The sequence below is a fragment of the Pimephales promelas genome, chromosome 11, assembly GCF_988280905.1.
Source record: "Pimephales promelas chromosome 11, fPimPro1.hap1.1, whole genome shotgun sequence".
NCBI lineage: Eukaryota > Metazoa > Chordata > Actinopteri > Cypriniformes > Leuciscidae > Pimephales > Pimephales promelas.
Genome location: NC_142779.1, coordinates 22,847,245 through 22,865,459, shown reverse-complemented (window position 1 = coordinate 22,865,459; position 18,215 = coordinate 22,847,245). Strand labels below are relative to the sequence as shown.

General features: G+C 39.1%; 1 protein-coding gene across 4 annotated transcripts in view; it reads right to left on the bottom strand.

The window, feature by feature from the left end:
* adgrb3 (adhesion G protein-coupled receptor B3) overlaps nt 1-18,215 on the bottom strand; it is a 224,932-nt gene that overhangs the window by 27,132 nt on the left and 179,585 nt on the right. For all 4 annotated transcript variants that reach the window (XM_089117199.1, XM_089117200.1, XM_089117201.1 and 1 more), the window contains 2 exons: nt 17,763-17,866; nt 17,573-17,675 (listed from right to left, as the gene is read on the bottom strand). In XM_089117199.1, the coding sequence (XP_088973325.1) occupies nt 17,573-17,675; nt 17,763-17,866 (207 nt within the window). The remainder of the gene's footprint in view (nt 1-17,572; nt 17,676-17,762; nt 17,867-18,215) is intronic.

Genomic DNA, 18,215 nt, shown 5'->3' with positions numbered 1-18,215 from the left:
TTTTTTTTTTTTTTTTCACTATGTCAAAACAGAAGTAGGCCAAACCACTAGACTAAGGGCTAGAACTACATATCTAAGGACTTTTATGCACACTTAAAGCTAGGGTATACGATTTCAAAGATTGTTCATTATTAATATCCTCGTTTAGATGCTGTTTATGGTTATATAGTATAATCCTAACAATATAAATAGAAAAAAGAACGAAAAAAATCCATTCACTCTATTGGCTGTACAGCCACATAAAAGTTGACCAATGGAAGCTTTGCGAGCGCAAAGCTACATTGGTCAACTGCTCTCATCCAATCACCAGCTACACTTGAAACTCCGCCTGGAGCTCGCGTCTCCACCCCGATCGCGCCCAACCACGCCCGACCGCGCCCCCCTTCTGCGTCATGAGAATCGCGCACGTTAGCAGGTGACCGCACATGGTAGCTAGCTAAGTAGCACATCAGACAGCAATGGATAACAACGAAAAATACATCAGCAAGCGTCCCCTGCTTGCCCCTACAAGAAAGTTAGGACGGAAGAGAAAGTCGTTTGAGGAAAAAGCAGAGACGAAAAGAAAATGTGAAGAACGCCGAAAGTTGAGTAGGATAAATATAGCCTAGGGTTCACCATTGACCGATGGAGGAAACTTCAGCGAGATCTGGGACTGAATACCGACGCTGACACGGCTGACTTTTTGTTGAGCAGGTAAACATTTATTTGTACTCTTATATGGTGTGACGTGTTACATAAATAGCTTTTTATTAGTCTGAAAACTTGCTAATGCTGCCGGTCGGCATTGGAATGTTAGCTGTTTAGCATCACCTGTATCACGGTTCAAAGTAAATATATTTCTTGAAGTGCTTGAATATATTGCAGTATGCCTAGCGGGTTTCTGTTCGAGAATCAGACATTGCACAGAGTACATCTCAGTTCCGATGATGACAACTTGATTGAGTGACGTTGTTCAAATCGTTTCCCTGTGGGAGGTATCGAGTAGTATAAAGCTGCAGACTCGGAGACCTGCATCTACAGTCCCCCTGCACCCAGAGTCCCGCATTCTCAGACCCCTCGTTTTTCGAGACAGCGCCTCCTATCAAATTGTATCGGATAAACATGTGAAGGACTTAGGCTAAAACGTGAGTAGGCTATCTTCAATTTTATTTAGCGAATCGTAGTAGCCTACTCGTTTGATTTAAAACTAATTTAGCTCATTGATACAACATATGAATAGTCCATTTAATATTTGTAAAGATTGTAACAAGATTTGAGCCGTTAATGTATGTTTTTTCGCCCTCTTCCCCCCAAAATCATTTATATAGCTTACGTTTACGTTAGCCTTTAACCTTGGACTTTTTGTAGAAATGTCATAAATGCTGCAGTTATTTTCACTGCCCATTCTGTGCCCCCATATATTTCAAACCCACAAAGTTGTCCAAAGTTCAAAAACATCTCAAGGGACACTTCAACAGAGCAGTGCTACATGGTAACTAACATTTGCAAACATATTTTTCTTTTTTCTTTTCTTTCTTTTTTAAACATCATAAGACATGTGCTATCGGGCCTATGTTGTAGGCTATTCCACACCATATCGATGGAGTTGCCCCTGCCGAATCCAGCAACATATAATCTTATGATTATGCAAAGCGACTTATATATGAGGTTTTTTAAATGCAATTGAAGACGAAAAGTAAAGTCACGAACACAGTTTTTTCTTCCTTTTTTCTTTACAGCAAGATGATGTTTAGGTGATCATTAAATAAAGTACAGAATTATTTATTATTGGTTTTTTGTCTATTCTGATTTGTTTTGCTTCGCATTCAAAATATCAAAAAACAGATATTGTAATGTTAGCATCGTAATGTTAATTGGACCATTATAGGTTGAACTGAAAGAAAATTTGGAATTTGAATTAAAAAATATAAAAAAAAAAACATTGTAGCAATATAATATCACATACTATTTTTCTGAAGTTCAATCTGTAATTGTATCCCTTCCATCAGTAACAATTAGTTTTTTTGGCACATGCATTAAGCAGGGAACGCAAATATTTATTGGATAATTTATTTGGAGACCGTAATATTGCATCCTATTGTTTTTAATTGCATTTGGATAATCGTGCGCTGTACTCCGTGTGCGGGTGTTATTCGATCTGTTGAACAGCAGGGGGCGCTGTGTTTGAAAAACGAGGGGTCTGAGAATGCGGGACTCTGGGTGGGGGACTGTAGATGCAGGCTCCGAGTCTGCAGCTTCATAATATTGGAGGTATCAGGTAGCAGAGGGGAGGGGGGTGTGTGTGGAGAGGCGGGATGAGTTTTTCAAAACTTCCCTCCCGTTTCAGGCTCTCTCGACCGATTTTCACTACAGCTTTAAAGGAAAACTCCGGCGCAAAATGAACCTTTTGTCTAATGAACCTTTTGATACCTAGTCAACCGTTCTCTGAGATTTGTTTTCATGATAATCGAATGTAAAGAGTTTATCTCTAAAAACCATAAGAGTTATCCACTAAACAGTTTTTAGAGATAAAACTCTTTATATTCGATTATCATGAAAGCAAATCTCAGAGAACGGTTGACTAGGAACCAATGTTTTATTAGACCAAAGGTTCATTTTGCCTCCTTTAATGTTACATAAACACTTAGCGTTGCCTCCTCATACTCCACTGCTGGAAGATACTTCCCAGCAAACAAATTTAGGTTCTGGGAACGTTATTTTTTGGTTCCCAGAACGTTACTAGAACTTTCCCTTAAGGTTAAAGGAACGTTCCCGGAACATTCTCTTTGCGTTATAAAAATGGAACCTAAAAATAACCTACATGGAACGTTCCTATAATGTTCTTGTTTGGTTCCCAAAAAAAATAACCTTATGGGTTCATTCTGGAACGTTAGGGGAACGTTCTGTGTTTGCTGGGTTTAAACTAGAGGTAAATACTTCAGCCGGATCTTAGCACCATTTTCAGAGGCATTTCTAGGTGTCAGATGTGTTTCGTTCCATCTTCTGCCTAATACTAGCTTTGCAAACAAGATGGGGGGGGGGGGGGGGTGATGTGGCTCATGGCACATGCGTGTCACCACAGGACCTCACAACCATATGGGCCGGTGCTAATGACTGATGAAGAAACACTTATGCCACAGAGCATAAATTAACTGCTATAAATACAGTATCGATTGACACTATTAGCAAGTAGCTTGCGTGGCTTGTTAGGCAAATACACATAGCAAAGAACTATAAACAGAACAGAAACGAAGCATTGTTCCTCGGGTCTGTGTATGTATAGTAGATAACACACGGAGCAAAAAGGTGTGTTTGATCGCATCTGAGGCCATATGAAAGCCCCTAACCTGAGTGGGAATTTGACTTGTAGCTTTAAGTACCACATGTACTATATCTGTATGCGTGTGGGTTTGCCTGAAGAGCTGGGCAGCAGAGGAAGTGGAGGGGGTGGCACACAGCCTCAGCTGAAATCCTGAGTACACACTGCCCTTTACAAAGGCAAATTGCCGGGAGATATTGAGCCCACTGTGTCTGTATCCATGGCAACAGAGGAAGTTCAAGAGAACAGTAAAGAACAACATAGCTGACGTAAAGGAAGGCGCGTGTGTGTGTATGTCGACGGGCTGATGCTGGTGTGTTCTGCTGGGATCAGTGTCCGTGAGCGTGAGGCCAGGGAGGGTTCGAGACATTAACTTTAAGGTTAGAGAGTTGATTTTCATACATGGACAATGACTCTCTGATATAATGCTAACTCACTTCAATAAGCTTCCGGACACACAGTTTGAGGTTGAAGCAAATATGAAATAAGCCTATTTAATATGCTTCAAATTATGAGAAATATCAAATCATGGCAAACAATGCCTAATGAGATTAATTTATGCATCCAGCTGGGCTTTCCCTTATGAAACTGCATGTTTGAACTCGTGCACATGCAATGCTTGTGCACTTCAATAAAATATAATTAACTACATTAATGTAATGAATTGAAATCAATTAACAAACTAAAAATAGAACATTAATAGTCAGATATCCTAAAGCTTTAATTGTGGAGTAACTTGTTTTACACCATGTTTTCTAAGAGTGTTCTCTGTTAAAGGGGTGGTTGATTATGATTTCACTTTTCTAACTTTAGTCAGTGTGTAATGTTGCTGTTTGAGCATAAACAACATCTGCACAGTTACGATGCTCAAAGTTCAAAGCAAAGGGAGATATTTTATTTTAAAGAAATATTTTTTAAGGACTACAACAGACATTCCTTCAGGATAAAATTTACATAAACCCCACCCCCGGAAACGATATATATATATATATATATATATATATATATACACTCACCGGCCACTTTATTAGGTACCCCATGCTAGTAACGGGTCGGACCCCCTTTTGCCTTCAGAACTGCCTCAATTCTACGTGGCATAGATTCAACAAGGTGCTGGAAGCATTCCTCAGGGAGTTTGGTCCATATTGACATGATGGCATCACACAGTTGCCGCAGATTTGTCGGCTGCACATCCATGATGCGAATCTCCCGTTCCACCACATCCCAAAGATGCTCTATTGGATTGAGATCTGGTGACTGTGGCGGCCATTTCAGTACAGCGAACTCATTGTCATGTTCAAGAAACCAGTCTGAGATGATTCCAGCTTTATGACATGGCGCATTATCCTGCTGAAAGTAGCCATCAGAAGTTGGGTACATTGTGGTCATAAAGGGATGGACATGGTCAGCAACAATACTCAGGTAGGCTGTGGCGTTGCAACGATGCTCAATTGGTACCAAGGGGCCCAAAGAGTGCCAAGAAAATATTCCCCACACCATGACACCACCACCACCAGTCTGAACCGTTGATACAAGGCAGGATGGATCCATGCTTTCATGTTGTAGACGCCAAATTCTGACCCTACCATCCGAATGTCGCAGCAGAAATCGAGACTCATCAGACCAGGCAACGTTTTTCCAATCTTCTATTGTCCAATTTGGATGAGCTTGTGCAAATTGTAGCCTCAGTTTCCTGTTCTTAGCTGAAAGGAGTGGCACCCGGTGTGGTCTTCTGCTGCTGTAGCCCATCTGCCTCAAAGTTCGACGTACTGTGCGTTCAGAGATGCTCTTCTGCCCACCTTGGTTGTAACGGGTGATTATTTGAGTCACTGTTGCCCTTCTATCAGCTCGAACCAGTCTGGCCATTCTCCTCTGACCTCTGGCATCAACAAGGCATTTCCGCCCACAGAACTGCCGCTCACTGGATGTTTTTTCTTTTTCGGACCATTCTCTGTAAACCCTAGAGATGGTTGTGTGTGAAAATCCCAGTAGATTAGCAGTTTCTGAAATACTCAGACCAGCCCTTCTGGCACCAACAATCATGCCACGTTCAAAGTCACTCAAATCACCTTTCTTCCCCATACTGATGCTCGGTTTGAACTGCAGGAGATTGTCTTGACCATGTCTACATGCCTAAATGCACTGAGTTGCCGCCATGTGATTGGCTGCTTAGAAATTAAGTGTTAACAAGCAGTTGGACAGGTGTACCTAATAAAGTGGCCGGTGAGTGTATATATAGAGAGAGAGAGATAGAGAGAGAGAGAGAGAGAGAGAGAGAGATTAGATCATATTAAATGTTTTTTTTTTCATTCTGCAGAGTACAAGTACAGAGCCAATAAAACGCAGTAGTTCTGTTATAATTTACAATATGCATTTTTATCACAATAACAAATAATTTCATGTTGTTGAAAATCTTAATTGTGAAATTCAGTAGTATCTGTTATCGTTATATGCATTTTAATCCAAATAAAATAAAATTGTGAAAACTTGCACACCGCGAACCATCTTTGAGTCCCGAATATTGAGGTGCCAAAATATTGCTGCTCCTAATGTTTTAAGTTGTAATCTTCTACTTTACCAAGGGTGACTTTAAACAGCACTGCTCTCTTGGTTTTTACAGAGATGCATTTACGTCATTCTATCATAGCACTCACACGTCGCGCAGGGACCAAGCTGTCAGAAGATATCTATAGAACACCGTCTCCCTCACAAAGCTCAACTAAAAGGCTGGGGGGAAATAATACCACCCCAGATAACATCAACAGATCGCCAATGTCACAAGTTTGCCAGTGCAGTAGGTCAGTTAGCCCATTAAGCTGTCATTAACTATTTATCATTCAGCTGTTCAAACATGAAAAAGACTGACTCATTTTACCCCAAGGCAAAGTTATAGATAAAACAAATTAGAGCATGTTTTCTATTGAAAGCTATCTCGACAGATCATCAAAGTGGCTGATGTGTCAGAAGAAGCATTCAAATCTTTGACTTTAAGCTTAATAATTTGATCTGTGAGTCATCCGTCACGGTTTCTTATCAACTGAGAATCCTTTCATTTCAGATGATTCTTCGAGGGAGCTTCAATATTCTCTTTGAAGAGGCGAATAAATGATGCCATGAATAATAAAAAAATAATAATGTAGCATAATGGAAGTCATTTAAAAGTAAATATGAGATGGGAAAATGAAGACAGGGCATTGTCCTCTGCCAGTGAGACTCTACCAAGTGGAATAAATGTTTGATAATTGGAGGGAGCGACTTAAAATAATTAAACATTTACGTAATTAGCAAAGGCATTAATTCAGTACTGACATTCAATTTTGTAACTGAGAAAAATTATCAATTAACACTTTTTTTTAGGACGTCATAACTTGGATATGTTGTTCAATGGGGCGGCAGTGGCTCAGTGCTTCATGTAGATTGTCTACAAACCGAAAGGTTGGTGGTTCAATCCTCGGTTCCACCTGACCAAGTGTCGAGGTGTCCATGAGCAAGACACCTAACCCCACCTGCTCCCGACGAGCTGGATGGCACCTTGCATGCTGACACTGCTGTCGGTATATGAATGTGTGAGTTAATGTGAGGCAAAATGTAATGCGCTTTGGTGGCCATTGGGTCTGTGAAAGTATAAATGCAGTCCATTTACCATTTACCAATCAGAATTTGTTTTTTGTTTTTTCCATTAAACCTTACTTGATTTATTATTTTATCTCTGATTCCTGTTTAAAGGGATAGTTCACTTTGAAATTAATTTTTGGTATGTTTTTACCTCAAGGGCATCCAAGATTTAGGTGTCTTTGTTTCCGCAGTAGTTTAAATTTAGGTATTTTTAGGTCAAACCGTTCTTGTCTGTCAGTCATATAATGGAGGTATATGGGGTCCACCTCAAAGAGCATGCACAGAGAAGTCTAAATTAAACATGACAGTATTTATACTGTATAATTTTTACCTCTTGTAACCACAGCCATGTCCAAGTGATCTGAGGGTGTGGGTGCTTCGGTCTGTGGAAGCGCCGGAAACACACGGAAGCGATCTCTTGGGAAGTGAAGAAGAGTTTGCGCGAGCATACCTAATTGTTTTACAATCTTTTACGACAGTTCAAACATCCCTGATACGCGCAAATTAGTACCATTTAAATTATCCGTCTTACCTACAATTTTTGTTCTGTGTAAACAATGAGTGAAGTGCACGCGCGAGAGATCACTTCCGGGGGTTTCCGGCGCTTGTGCAGACCGAAGCGCCCCTGCTCTCAGATCACTTCGTAGCTGTGGTTACAAGAGGTAAAACGATATTAACTGTTTGTTTTCTCACACAAACCGCTCATTTCATGTCTTAGGCCATCAATGTGTACTTACATTTACGAGTCATTAAATCATGTTTAATTTGGACTTCTCTGTACATGCTCTTTTTAAGTGGGGACCATAGACCTCCATTATATGAGTGACAGACAAGAACGGTTTGACCTAAAAATATCAAAATTGAAACTACTGCGAAAACAGACCCCTACATCTTGGATGCCCTTGAGGTAAGCTAAAACATATCAAAAATTAATTTCAAAGTGAACTATCCCTTTAACTACAGTTTAAAAAAAATAAAAACTATAAATATTTACTCCTACAGGACAATTTTATAGAATTATCCAACAGCTTTGGCAGAGACCAGGTAACATGGACAAAAAACCATAAAAGTATTCAATACTCACTCTATTCCATTCATTATCTTCTGAAGCTTATAATATGGCAGCTTCCTGTGAAGATCAGCTCAAATCTAAGCCAGAGCTCTAGCAGTAGCAGCGGGTGTTTGTAATAGTGTAATGCTCTCACAGATCAGCAGAATGTAAAGGAAGTGTTGATATTGTAAGCCGCGGTTAAGAGTCAAACTGACATGATGCTGATATCCAGGCCAATTAAGCTAGACTCATTATGCAACAGAAAAGAAAATGGTCCTATTCCCCCAGTCAGGATATTTCAGGGATCCTGCCTTCATCACACTCTTGAGCTGTAGCACAATATCTCACTTTAACAACTATATATTCACACTCTGTCAAGATTATTGTTCGAAATGCTTTTCTCCTCACCAATTAATCTTACATACTCCCCACATCTAACCCTGATACAAACACAACTCTTCAGCTGTTTGAGCAGAATTGTTTCTGTTTTGACATAAATGTCTTTCCTGCATTAATATTTATGACAAATGCTGCTGCTACACCAAGATAGTGCTATGAAAATGTTGCTTTCTATTATTCAGGTGAGATAAAATAAAAGCACAGACGCTACACTAGTAGCATCTAAACAATTAATAGCATCTGCTGCACCGATCTATGCTTAATAGGAGCTTATGTGGTATATTTACCACAAATAATCATACAGCATTTTCTTCTTTCCTTGTCTGCTGCCTGGATTGACTATTACTAGTGTCACCGCTTACAAAATGAAAATTCCACAGGAAAAGTAAATTACGAATGCTTTTCATCATGTTCAAACGTTATTCGCATTGGTTCTTTCCAATCAAAATCCATGATGTTTGCGTTTGGAAAGGTGCCGCGGGCTACCCTCACATCTTAGTACTTGAGAAGATAAACAAGTCAGCAACTGATCAAAAGGAAATTGCACATAAATACAGACGCTAAATTATAGACTCGTCTTGAAAGTGAAGATTAGAATTATTTACCTCTGTAAACATGAGATTTTTGAGGTCTGGTGAAAAACGAAACTGAAAATTGTTCAGGAGAGCTGACCAACACTCCTTAAGAGAGCAGCTACTGCAACAAGATGCTTTCTCCTATCATTTAAAATCAATATAAAACAAAAAAGATTTTTTTTTTTTTACTTTGTAATGCACATTTCGGGTCTTACAGCGCATGGCGAACCAGTGAACTATTCAAAAATGTCTTTGCAATCTTCTATTAAACTATAAAATAAGCTCTGTCTTGGCAACAAGTTTATTTTTTTTGGCTGACCACATTATACAGAGCGGAATCCCAATTTAATTCCTGGATTTGAAATGAGGTGCCAAATGTGATGGAGAATAGCATCTCTAATTAGAAAGTTGGGAAGTAGAACTAAAATGAATTGAAAGTTTAAGAAATTGTATCGTTTAACTAGAAAAAAAGTTTGTCAAGACTGTCATGTTGGCCTTTTAAAAAGTTTGTATATGCTTTATGTACTTTGAATACTGATATATATTCAGCAGTTGACAGACAGACAGACACACAGATTCAAACTAATAAGATAAGTGAATCCTGACTTAATTGAAAAGTCTCCATTTTTTAAGTTAGACCAACTAATACTTTAAATTGAAAGCAAAAATGCAGTGCCTCAAAGTGAATTAAGTCTGGTTAATATAAATCTGCCATTTCATTTCCTCTGACAGCTAGTACATACGGGCACTTGGATGCTTCACAACGAGCCACTGGATTAAATGGCACCTTTTCTTGCAGCAAGAGATAAGAGGAAGTCTCTAAGCACCATTTAATAATCCTAGAGCCCCATAAGACACCTTAGGTGCTGCTAATGAAATAAGAGCATACTTTGTGTCTGTCCGGCTTACTCTTTAGAAGAACTACAGCACAGAACTTGCGTCTTTACCTGTTAAAGTGTTAGTTCACCCAAAAATGAAAATTCTGTCATTAATTACTCACCCTCATGTCAATTTCAAGGCCCATAAAGGTAGTAATGACATTGTTAAAGTAGTCATTGTGACTACAGTGGTTCGAACTTAATGTTATGAAGTGCTTTTTTGTGCACAAAAAATAAATAAATAAAGACACATGTCAGTCTTTGACGCCATTCACGTTGTAAACACAGCGCAGCGTTTCCGGGTTCTACTCCAGAACGCCGGCTCAGTATTGGCTGGATCCTGTGTCAGCGTTCAGATGTTGCAGTTTATGGAAGAGTCAGAATTTCAGAAAGCTCTCAGATTTCATCAAAAATTATTTTCATTTGTGTTCTGAAGATGAGCTAAGGGCTTGCAGGTTTGGAATGGCATGAGGGTACATTTTTGGGTGAACTAACTATTTTAAAATACATATGTCTCTGCTGTAGTACTTATAAAGAGTAAGCCAGACAGACACAGAGTATGTGCTTATTCCATTAGCAGCATCTAAGGTCCGAATCCACTTTTGCTTAGCCTGGTTAAAACCCGACCTTTCTCAGTTGTAACTGAGTTATGGTCTGGCAAAGCGTCATGGACAAATTATTTCCAGTGGGGCGTCAACGGACGTCGTGAGTAGACCTAAAACCAATCAGAGCGATGAAGGAGATGACGTATGCAGAGCGGCGGCCAGCGGAGAAACATCTCAAGAGTGTTGTTCTTTGCTTGGTTTAACAAAAAGGAAATGTTCAAATCGCTTAAAACAGACACGATAGCTGATTCGAACGAGTGATATTCAACGGCGGCACCCGTCTTTGTAATGTTGGCTACAAAATCTGCTTCAAAATCCCAGCGCTGTCGTCATTGTGTAAAGCCCGCCCCAACGTTTCTGATTGGCGCCGCGATTTCGACAGATTGGAAATGGGCTTGAATGAGCTCTTTACCAGACTAACTTTCAGAGCAAATCTAAATTTGCCGGAAGCTGTCTGAGTTTTCCCAGGCTACAGGACTGCACGCCCGGCATGGTCTAAAACAGGGGTTCTCAACTCCAGTCCTCGCGACCCACTGCTCTGCATATTGTGTATGTCTCCCTTATTTAACACACCTGATTCAGATCCTCAACTCGTTAGGATAGACTCTATGGCGAGTGAATAAAACTGAACGGTTCTCCAGAGAGGAAACAGATTTATGGGACAAAGCAGGCGTTGTGGACCAGCCTATAGGCACATATTACTAACACGTTCTTAAAATAACCCCCCAAAAAATAAAAAATCTTGCAGTCTATTTCAGTAGCTTCATAATAGCAACTGCACCTCCCAAACAGAACTAATTTTCAGACCAGCATGCAGATTTATGCACAAATGCATTTGCTATTTAAACAATGTGGTGCAGGATGTGAAAATGATAACTACGTCGGGTTGAAACCATAGACAGTATAAGAAGTGGACAGAGCCAACTCATTGGAACTCAGTTGAGACAAGTGAAGCCCATTTTTAGCGATTTTTTAGGACTTCAGTTCCTGACGCGCAGACTCAAACCGACTCAAATAGAGCTTGACGACGTAGATGTGACGTGAGCAACCCGTCTGTCTTCTAGTGACTGTGGCATGAGAAATCTGAATCATTCTCTTCCTAAACTTGCAGAGGCAGAGAGTGTGAGTAGGAGCTGTCCATGAGCTAGAAGCAGGAGAAACTTTTGCAAGGTATTCTGATTAATTATTTTGTCAATTTGCCTCCACGTTTTCCCAACTGCCAGCGAGCTTCTCCTCCTGTCCATACGGTAATCTCTCTACTGTGCGACAGAGAGTCGCTTGGTTATGACGCAATCATTAGCCTACTTTTACAAAAAAAAAAAAAAAAACCTGCTTCTACAGGCCATAACATAAGCTACAAGGTAATGGAGCATTTTATACATTGTTGTGTTTCTTTAGAAATAAATAATGGACAAATGGAGTCTTGAAACGCCTCAGAAGTAAAGTTATTCGCTGTCAAAGTGACGCCAAAATGAATGGGAGTCAATGGAAATGCTAACTCAAGTGAAGTTCTGCTACAAGATGGCGGCACCCGGCCGGCTTCAACTTGGATTGTAAGGACCATATTTGCCATTTGTTGCATGTCGTCCTCAGTTGCGTGTTTTATTCATTAACCGATATAACCAGATAAGAGGCATGTCTGTGCACCATCTCCTACTTTCAAAGCTGCCATTAAGTCAAATCTTATGAAGGTTCCAGACAACAGAACAAAGAAAGCACATTTTAAATAACTCACAGAGGGCTAAACCGTTGTCAACAGCCTTGATCATTTTGTAGGAGGGTAGTTGAACCGCTTTACATCTTTGATGTTGGATGTTCTACTAAAAAAATGAATCATTCCATAATAAAGCTTTTACTTATATTAATAGTTGTTGATGGGTCAACATGTTTCCATTTACCATTCATTGCCAGCAAGCAACCATACCACCCTGTTGGCCAAGACTGGTTGCCAACTGAAGCTAAGCAGGGTTGAGCCTGCTCAATACCTGATTGGGAAACCTCCTGGGAAAACTAGGTTGCTACTGGAAGAGGTGTTAGTGAGGTCAGCAAGGGGTGGTCTGTGTGGGTCCTAACACCCCAGTATAGTGATGGGGACACTATATTGTCAAAAAGCAGGATGAGACGTTAATTTGAAGTCCAGACTCTCTGTGGTCATTAAATTTTGCAATGCCTTTGGGGAAACAAAAGAGTAGTGGTGTATCCTGGCCAAATTTGCCCCATGGCCTCTGTCCATCATCATGGCCTCCTAATTATCTCCATATATACTCATTGGCTCTATCCATCTGTCTCCTCTCCACCAGTAAGCTGGTGTGTGGTGGGCGTTCTATATGTTAAGCGCTTTGGGTACCCAAAAAAGCGTTATATAAATGTAAACAAATTATTATTATTATAAACAGAAAAGCAGATTTGCATTCATTTGGGGAAAATGTTGAATCCTCCCTCGTGCTAAATGTAAAATGACGTGGTGTGGAATTAAAAAGGAAGATGGCATTGTTTATGATCAGCACTGACAGGCCTTCAGATCAGCTCAACGTTCAGACAAGCCGCAGGCTGAGTGCTCTCTCTAGCATGGCCGTCACGTCATATGCGTGACCTTCATCTGGAGGTACAAACCTGCACCCTCTGAGACACATATCCATCGTCTTCACCAGTGTGATGAAGCAGGAATTGCTCTAAATTGCTACTTGAGAGAGCGTGGCAAATGGCTGCAAAAAGAACTGGCAAGACAGTGATACACAAGAGAATGGCATTTTATTGTCATGGTAACAGACACACTGACCATTTAAAATGATGAACATCAGAAGTGCCTTAGAAGTGGACAGAGCAGAGGTCCAGATGTAATTAGGGCCCATTAATGAAGGACCGGACCTGCAGCACTGCTGTCATCAAGACTTACACTGAGCATTCTTAAATCATACCTCAACAAATTAAAGCAGATTCGTGTCTAATCATTGTTATAAACGGCATGTGTAATGGCAAAAATCCCATGAAGGCACCAAAGCTCTGTTCCAAAACCTTTAGGCATTATAAGCATACGCTCCCACACACAAAAAGCTGTTACAAAATGTATGCAGCAAAACTATTCTGCCTTCAAGATATCTCGTTTGGCTCCATTCTAAAGGCAGTGTCACATGTTCTGTTCACGAATAATGAACTAACAGAATAAACTGCAATAAACTATTCAGTTTAATAGAGAAATTATTCATCCAAGATAGTGGATGTATGGAGAGAAAACTGAAAAGCACTGATACAAAATTTTGTACATCGACTACGTTTACATGCACACTCATTTTTTGATTATTTTGCCAATATTGTTGTAAAACCTAATGTGAACACAATACTTAAATCAAACTAAAGCGATTAAGCTCAATCGTAGTAACCACAACTGCATGAAAATATATGGCGTACGCTGATTTTAATCATAATAAACAGGAACAAATTCATTATTTGTGCTATGCATTGGGGTATGTAAAACATGGTGTTAAAATTAACACACTTCTTAGTGAATAATCACAATATTAAAAAATGTAAACAGGAGTGAAGAGTTTTGCTTGCGTCATGTAAACATTTTACTGCAATTAAGTCCTTACTCCGATTATTGTAAAAAAAAATAAAAAATAGGATATATATATATATATATATATATATTGTGAATGTTATTCTAGGCAAAGAAAAAAATATACAATAATTAATACATTTTTTAAAATCTTTTCTTTGCACAGTTTTACATTCATAAAAGTGCTGTAAAAAACTTTGTTTTCAATGATTTTAGAATTATCTTAAATATACTGTAAAAAAAAAAAAACGGAGAGACTTCATTCCTGTAGTCTTCCTTAAAAATCCATAGGCTATATATATTTAAACACAGACCTTGCAACTGATCTATACCTGAAGAACTACTGAGTTTTAAATAAATATGAAGATTTTGGAAACTACAGTATGACTTGTATGAGACTGTTTTCTGCACAAATGTTGGTGTCCTAAGCACATGCCCGATTCTGATTTATGGTAACACTGATTTATGGTAACTAACATAAACTTACAATTAGCAATACATTTTTACTGTATTTGTTTGTTTTACTGTATCTTTGCAAACATTAGTTAATAAAAATCCACCTGTTCATTGTTTGTCCATGTTAATTCACAGTGCATTAACTTATTTGAACAAAAACAACATTTGATTTGAATAATTTATTAGTAAATCTTGAAATTAACATTAACAAAAAAAAAACACATTGGTCTTTTAACCCTTTCACGCCCACGATCACACCGGTATGATTACACATTAAATACACATAAGTACTAGCAAAACAATGATTTTGAGTTTGTAAAATCCACACTGATGTCTATGGAAGCGGCAATGATAATCCTATAATAAGACGACAGGTTTTATTCATATCAGATACACAGTGTGTAAGTAGCTTAACATTTGACCCTATTCTCCCAGTTCACCAGCCACTTACTTTCATGTATTTCGTGAGAAGTGGAGGAATTGACGTTGTAAATCCAACAGATCCGATTCTCTGAACTGTAAAACAAACTAAAATGGCGCCGCCCATTGTGCATACAGCTCAACTAACGCGATCGTTATAAAGATGGTTAAACAAAACCCATCCACTTGCACATTTTTGACAATCAGAATATAAGTGTTTCATGCTATACATTTGTGAATATTTTTTATAAAAAAGGAAAAATGACATAAAAGCAGAATCTCATTCATTCAGCGCTGTGTTGTGGTTGTGCTGTGTCACGTGACAAGCAATGACGCATCACCATGGAAACATTAAAGTGGCAAGTTCGAAATAACGGTCGCCTTGAAAAACTCACGCTGGGAGGTCACGGGTCAGTCAGAATATTTTAAACTTAAGTGTGAAAGGGTTGCATAGAACAAATAAAGCCAGTTTAATTAAAAGTATTTTAAGTTTGTCCTTAAGGAACGCTTTTATAACCCATACGCCCTCAATTGTGCAGTCAGAAGAACACCAGTCAAGCATCTCACCAGGTGATGGAACAGAGCTACAGTCAAAGGCTTATTTTGATCAGTTTAATGTAACAGGAAATTCATTTGTTTTAACCTTGGGAATTGACTTCCTTCCATCTCAGAACGCTCATTAGAATTAGAATTGGAAAAAAGCTCATGCATTGAGCTGCCTGAGAAAGAACAAAAAAAAAAAAAAAAACTGCACTGAAATGCCTGACTGTGTGACTGAGTAATGTGTTATTACCGCAGCAGCGTTGACTCACCCAGAAGCCCTATCTGTGTGGGCAGCGTAGGAATAACGTTTCACTCTGTGTAAACCCTCCTCTGATGATAACCAAAAACCACCAGCTGTGCTAGTCCTGACAAGCTTGTAAGCAGTGAGAAATCAACCTCTTTTATCTTGTTTACTCAAACGAGGGCAAATGAGAGTCATTTGTAAGCATGAGAGTGAATAATTAATCTTTGTTCTTCCAAAGTTCAGCAATTTCCCATATCCAATCATCCCTGATGTTGAATTTGAAATGGTGAATGTGAGAAAATTTGACTCTACAATCTACTGATCAGGATTTGCATCTTCTAATTACATCTTGAATGACTTATATACACCATCTCCTCACAATGATCTGGAAAAAAGAAATCATTTTGAGCGTTGCCATCTAGCTGGGAGCCTATTTAGTCCTATTTAAAATGAATTGCAGCCATGTAAAGAGCTTTAAAATGCTTTCACCCTACCTGGATCCTGAAATGTAGACGTTCCATTCACAACAAATGTTCATATTCACGTGGGCTCTGAGTCTGGGTATTGCAGAGTTATATAACTGAGCCATTTGGACTGTGAACACTAAAGGACTTTTGCTTCAAGTTTACTGTGATGCATATCTACTAATCATCACAAACAGGATGAATTTTAGTTTAAGCCTGGCAAATAATTGAATTTTTTTTTGTTACTCGTATCAGTGAGTATCAAGTATCCCCGCTTCCTTAGCTGAACAAAACTGATGTTGAAACTGAAAGACCGTTTAGTCTTTAGGGAAGCCGATCACTTGGAAAGAGGTTGGCGTAGTTTAGATTTTGACGTCAAAACTCACTCATCTCAGCGGGAACAATGAAACAACATCAATAATTCGAAGCGCAAAAGTTTTAGGTCTCGTTTGTGGAATTACAAACTCAAGAGCAAAAAAGTTTAGTCACATGGACACGATATTTCTGGTCTCGTACCTGTGTCCGTCCATTTTGCATTTGTGTTGTATAATTCAGACTGCAGCCAGCTGGATTCTGGCTAATGCATCTAGTGGCTCTGAACATAAGAGGCATCATCATCATTTCTCCTTGGCATTGGACACAGAGCGATGTACTCACTTGCTAAAAATAACTGCCATGGCTTGCTGAGTACTAATTTAAGAATATAATCTAGTATACTTATAAACAATGGTGAACAGAAGCTCATGCTTTTCTGAATGCACAGCGGAAACCATTTAAAATCGTAAGGCTAAAGTCTTACAGATTTCAAATCAGCAATAAAAGAAATACAATCCAACATCAGTGGTATCATAACTTGGGCTTCAAATACTGCTAAATACATGGCCTGGCTCTTTGGGGTTCAGTTTAAATGACCCTATTCTAGACATTTTCTAAATGAACCTAAACTGGAAAATATATATGTACTTACCACAAGAAAAGAATGCAATTTGTTTATGCAAACACAACAGCATATAACAGAATATCCAGCTCACTACACAAAAACCCGAACATCTGGATAGGTAGGTAGGTCACTTCAGAAAAAATTAGGCCAGCCAGCTTGAATTTAAGTGAGTCACAATGCCTCAAAATAGAGGAATAAAACAATCTGGCAGGGTCGTATGATATACAAACAGCAGACAGAAAGCTCTTCACCAGTATTAAGTAAAACCAGTTTACATTATAAACCCGTGAACGTCTAGATCGACATAATATTAGAGCAGAGAAGCCGTCTGGCATGCAAGACAAGCTTACAAAATCAGCCCACACGCAAGCCGAGAAAGAAACATGAGAAGAGTGGACATTTTGTTCAAGAACAAATCAACGCTTAAATTCTCAGTAAATGCTTGGTGGCCTTCATTGCGATTTCAATCTTATCTGGCAATATCGGAGTAAAATACATTGGAGACAGAGACAAAATTGAAATACTTACCGCATTATGTGTCTGCGTCTGTCCAACTAGTATCAAGATGTTGGAGCAGATGATTGAAAGGCAGAAATTAATCAGAATGATTGACCTCTCTGACCTGATGTACCTAAAAAGAAATGGCATATCAAAGTTGCATTCTCCCAAAAGCGCAATGGCATAATTGGTAATATCCCTTGCACATCAACGCACTTACCTCCACAGAATACCATACACCACGGCCAGTGTGATCAAGGCCAGACAGGACAGACCACAGCCCACTATTAGCGTCACAGATGGAACCCCTGAGTACTCCATAGCCTGTGAATGGCACACAAGAGCTTCGGTGAGTGATTTTCAAACCCATGTACCACTAATAAAAGCCCATTTCAGTGCCTTGTAATAAAGCACATTACAGCACACTAGCTTGTTGCAGCATTGGCCATTTATACCGCACAAATTCAGAGGATTAAAGCAAAAGCTTTTTTGGTCTCTAATTCATTTGTCCCCATTCAATCTCCCCTTTACATAAATAAAAGGTGTTTTGCCCCCATTCAAATGAATAGTGCTCATTATCAACAGGTGGGTGCTTAATGTGACAAGCCATAATTAACTGAAATACGTAATCTCTTTTAAACCAAACCAGTCCACTTTGAGGTCATTTGGTAGG